The sequence below is a fragment of the Emys orbicularis genome, chromosome 4 (assembly GCF_028017835.1).
Source record: "Emys orbicularis isolate rEmyOrb1 chromosome 4, rEmyOrb1.hap1, whole genome shotgun sequence".
Lineage (NCBI taxonomy): Eukaryota > Metazoa > Chordata > Testudines > Emydidae > Emys > Emys orbicularis.
The window spans coordinates 150,571,211-150,576,409 of NC_088686.1; the positions used below are offsets into that span (position 1 = coordinate 150,571,211).

Sequence of the window (5,199 nt, forward strand, 5' to 3'; positions counted from 1 at the left end):
GACTGCAAGCTCATGTAGACGTGCTCGCATTAGATCTCATTGAGCGAGGGCACTAAAAAACAGTAATGTAGCCTGTCCAGCGGCACGGACTAGTTGTTCCAAGTCTGAACCCAGGGGGTTTTGGGAGGGTATGTACTCAGGGCTGCTACCCAGTGGCACCACTTGCTGCTGCCTGTGCTACCGTGGCTATAGTACTATTTTTAGTGAGCTAGTTTGATGAGAGCTAGTGCAAAAATGTCTACTCGAGATAGACACCCCCATCTCCAAGTGTAGAGGTAGCCACAGCCTGCAGCCAATACCCAACCACCTTGCGTTTGCAACTAGAGAAACCTCTGTTAATCTGCCAGGGTTAGCTCTGGCTTGGCCACACAGCTTGGGCACATTGTCTGCAGCTGTTGCACCTAAAGGGGCTTGATTGCTCCTTTTGTTAAGCCTGAAAGAGGGTGCTTGGCACATCCATGGGCTGTAATGAGGTCTGTGGTTGCACTTGGATCTAAGACCCACCTGCTGGCAGCCATTCCCCATTGGCAGTCTTGCCCCATTGGAACTTTGTAACAATTCTTCTTCAGTGTGTGAGTCTTGAACACAAGGATAATATGATGAATGGTGGCATCCGAAGAGGAGAGTGATAATATTAGAGAAATGTCACAAGAGAACAAATCAATGAGATTGGGGCCACAAAAGGATCATCTCAAGACAACAAATGTTTGCACCATTGTACTTACACATCCAGCTAAGAAGGACCCAGCCACCAGTTGGACACAGTCTCAGGGACATGATGGCTGTACAGAGCAGTGGATTACTGCAGGCCACATACCTGTCATACACCATCACAGCCACCAGGAGGCACTCCATCATCACCAAAGTCCTGAGAAACCAGAGCTGAGTCATGCAGGCAGCAGAAGAAATGGCTTTCCTCTCCGCTTACAAGTCCGCCAGCATCCTTGGGGGTGAGGCATGTGGAAATAAAGACATCTACAAAAGCCAGGTTAGTGAGGAAAAAGCACATAGGAGTGTAAACCTGAGTGCTGCTGCTGATTAACGTGATCATACCGAGATTCCCTAAACACTGACAGCTCAGACTATTAAAAACCATACGAAAAGGGTGACATCAAACTCTGGACAATTGATGAATCCTGTGAAAAATTAATTCAGTCATTTCTTTGGTGAATGGTTATTGTGTGAAGAGCACAGATAACAACAATCAAACGGCTGCGGTGAATTTAATTTCAGTCAGATCCCTGAGAATTAAGCAATCCAGTACTATTATAACCTTCCCTAGGGAAGCTGACCTGCTCTGTAACTCTTTCTCGAGGGACACAGGCACAAGCCACTGGCTGATGCTATTGGTGTGAGCTGTGGCTAAATCCCCGGCCCTGCCTTGAAAATCTCAATTGAGGGTTCCAGGTTTTGACAATATTAAATGTGGGGCACCTGAAGAAATGCATTAAAATGAGTGAAATGTACAAAAATGGGTCATTTCCAAATGCTTCAAACTCTCTCTTTACTCAAGGACTTTACTTCAGCAAGATTATTTGAACTCCTTCAAAAGGACCCATTGTTGTTTTCATACTAACTTAGGCTAGGTCTACACTACAGCGGGGGTCCGACCTAAGATACGCAACTTCAGCTACGTGAATACCGTAGCTGAAGTTGCGTATTTTAGGTCGGCTTACCTAGCGGTGAGGACGCGGGAAAGTCGACCGCTGCCGCGCTGCCGCCGACTCCGCTGCCGCCTCCTGCCGAGGTGGATTTCCGGAGTCGACGGCAGAGCGATCAGGGATCGATTTTACCGCGTCTTCACTAGTAGTGAAGACAAAGCCACAGATGTTCACTCATCAGAAGTTATCACCGTTTGCTCATAAATTTACCTCCCTAGGGAAAAAAACTCAGTTCTATGACCCTTTTCAAAGCGTTCTTCACCTCTTTGTTCCTCAGGCTGTAGATCAAGGGGTTCAACATGGGGGTCACCATCGTATAGAACACTGAGACCACTTTTTCCTGACCCCGTGAATGTTTGGTGTTGGGCTGCATATAGATAAATAGAGCAGTGCCATAGAATATGGTGACGATCGTCAAGTGGGAGGTGCAGGTGTTGAACCCTTTGCGCTTCCCCTCGGTGGACCTGATCTTTAGGATGGTGGAGAGGATGAAAACATAGGAGATGAAGATAATCAGGCTGGTGAACACCCCAGTCACACAAGCCACGGCCAAAAGGATCATGTGATAGATGCTGGTATCGGAGCAAGAGAGTGATAACAGCGGGGAGATGTCACAGAAGAACAGGTCAATGACATTGGGGCCACAGAAGGATAATTTTAACGTGGTAATAGTTTGGATCATTCCATTTACAAACCCAGCTAGGAATGACCCAGCCACCAGCTGGATACAGAGTCTCGGGGACATGAGAGCTGTATAAAGCAGGGGGTTACAGATGGCCACGTAACGGTCGTACGCCATAACAGCCAGGAGGAAAGACTCAGTAACCCCAAAGAAACTGACAAAACAGTATTGACATACACATGCAGCATAAGATATGACTTTCCTCTCTGCTATCACGTCAGCTAAGAACTTGGGAGTGATGAATGTGGAATACCAGAAATCTACAAAAGCCAAATTACTGAGGAAAAAGTACATGGGAATGTGTAGCTGAGAATCCAGCCTGATTAGCATGATCATCCCAAGATTCCCCAGCAGGGTAACCACATAGATTACTAGGAACACCACAAAGAGGGTGATCTGAAACTCTGGACGATCTGTGAATCCTGAGAAAATGAATTCTGTTGCTTCAGTGCAATTTGACCAGGTCATTTCTATGGTGCACAGTCCCTGTATGAAGAACACAGATGAAAAATATTAATTAACTGCCGTGACTCACTTGCAGTTGACACACCGAGACCTGAGATGTGTAGCACCATTCTACCTTCCACAATCTCCAGACTGGCATCTCACCTAGTGTTATTTCGGCACACAGAGACAAAATAAAGTATCGTCTGCAGCCTCCCACCCCTAGAGTCTTTGCAGGACACAGGCGGTAGGCAGCAAAGGAGGGGGGCACAGACTAGCTCAAGTGGCAGAATAGATGGACAAAGTGACCGAGGCAGAGGACCCAAGATAGAGTGTGAGATGAAAGAATCAGACCATTGGATAAATATATTTAACATTTTCTTCCTTCAGCAAATTTCAAAACCCTGTTTGGAAAAAAGAACCGTTTGTAAAAACACCCTAAACGCTAGAGTGTGCGGAGGAAACAAAACAGCGGAAGTCAAAAGAAAAGAAAAGGGGACGTTGGCTTGTAAATAATACGTTGATTGAAACTAGCAACACGAAGAACGTGTTTTGTGTGGACTGCTCTGTCAGGGGACCTGTGTCACATGATCAGATCAACACACAGTTATTCCTCCCCTTATGCAAAGCCTATCAAAGCACAGCCATCACACCTACACCATCCGAGACACCGGATTGCCCATATCCGCACGCCCTTTAAATAAACACTTGGCACCAGGTTGTTGTCTCATGTACAAAAAGCCTTATGTTTAAGGGGCCTGGTTCCACCATCTCAAACACCAGTTGGGTCAATGATTTATTTGTTTCTTCAATCCCCACAACTTGGCCCGTATAACATCCCTTCATGAGCTGCTTAATTTTGAGTGTTGACAAGGCCTGATTCAAGGGACCTTTAAGGGCATCCATCTTTAATCAACAGGCCATTTTGAACTGCCCATCATCCTCTTTGATACAACAGTTGTGCAACTGTCAATGGTTTAGGGAGAAGTGAACGCTTCAGAAGTCCATTGGTCTCTCTGCGGAACTTCTGTTTGGGTCGTCGCAGGACGAGGGTGGTTGGGAAAAGGAAAGGAGGTAGGATGAAAATCTTTGCAACCTTAGTTTTGTATTTTAGGTTTTATACTTGTTGATAAGTACCAAAACCAAAAGGCATCTGTTCTTCTGACAATAGGCTTGTTTTCTTGTGTTGGGGGGTAGTTGTATGGGCAGTGAGAAATCTGACCCAACACAAAGTACCCCTGAACCACACAGTTCTCCCCTTTTCTTCAAGTCTCCTCTTAAATAATATCCTCTTCCACTTTAATTGTACCTTTTAACTCTCCCTCACTCCCTCTGCATTAGGAATTTTGTTTTCAGTAATTTCTCATTTCTCTCATTTACTGGAATGTATTATTTAATGTTAAAAACAACAAAGAGTATCTAGGGTTACAGCTTGCGGAAGAGCAAAATATAAGGTGTTAAATAAGACCAGAAAATTAATAATTTAGGGCCCTTTCAATGTGATGATAAAGCAAAAAATGTAATTGTTCTCTGAAGATTCTGCTACAAAATATCACGATTCTTTTGTTACTTTTATTTATTTCCTATATCTGATAGTTCGTGAAAAAGAGCTTAGGGAAAAAATGGCAAAACAATGAGGGGAAAGAGGATAGGACAAGAAGCAATGGGCTTACATTGCAGCAAGGGCGGTTGTCAGGGTGGTTAACCGCTGGAATAACTTGCCCAGGGAGGTTGTGGAATCTCCATCATTGGAGATTTCTAAGAGCAGGTTAGACAAACACCTGTCAGGGATGGTCTAGATAATACTTAGTCCTACCACGAGTGCAGGGGGCTGGACTAGATGACCTCTGGAGGTCCCTTCCAGTCCTACGAGTCTATGATTCTATGAAATACTTGCCCATGCTAAATTATGACAAGTAACAAAGAAGGCATATAAAATTGTTTCACTGGAAAACAGATTTCAGACAGTTAGCAATGCTCCCTTAAAATCCAGGCCAGCTCTCTGATCCCATGCCCTGTGTTTCCCGTTAAACTTTTAAAACTTTTGGATTAGTTTAGTTTTTAAAACTTTATTTGCTATTATTACTTCAAGTCAGAGGGCGCTGCTGCACCCCAAGCACAGCTATGTCTAATGCCCCTGACTGGACCCAAGCTTCCTCCACAAAATCCTCCCCCTCATCCTCTGCTGACATGCTCTGCCCATGGCACGGGGTCTCTTGGCAGCAGAACCTCACCTTCCCCTGCAGAGGAGCCATCACGTGGAGCAGCCCCATCTCCCACCCCCCAAATCAGCCATGCACATTGCACCCCCTGCTCCTGGCCAGAATGACACCGGCCTTACTCCGACTGCACGGCAGTCACCAAGCCAGTGGGATTAAGGTCACTGGAAGCATCCAGTCAACAGAGAGGGAG

The 5,199-nt window shown here is 45.5% G+C and overlaps 1 protein-coding gene across 1 annotated transcript; it reads right to left on the reverse strand.

Moving 5' to 3' along the window:
* Positions 1-1,875: 1,875 nt before the first annotated feature.
* Positions 1,876-2,811, reverse strand: LOC135877287 (olfactory receptor 5J3-like). Its single transcript, XM_065402697.1, has one exon. The coding sequence runs from the start codon at positions 2,809-2,811 to the stop codon at positions 1,876-1,878; it is 936 nt and encodes a 311-aa protein (XP_065258769.1).
* Positions 2,812-5,199: the final 2,388 nt, after the last annotated feature.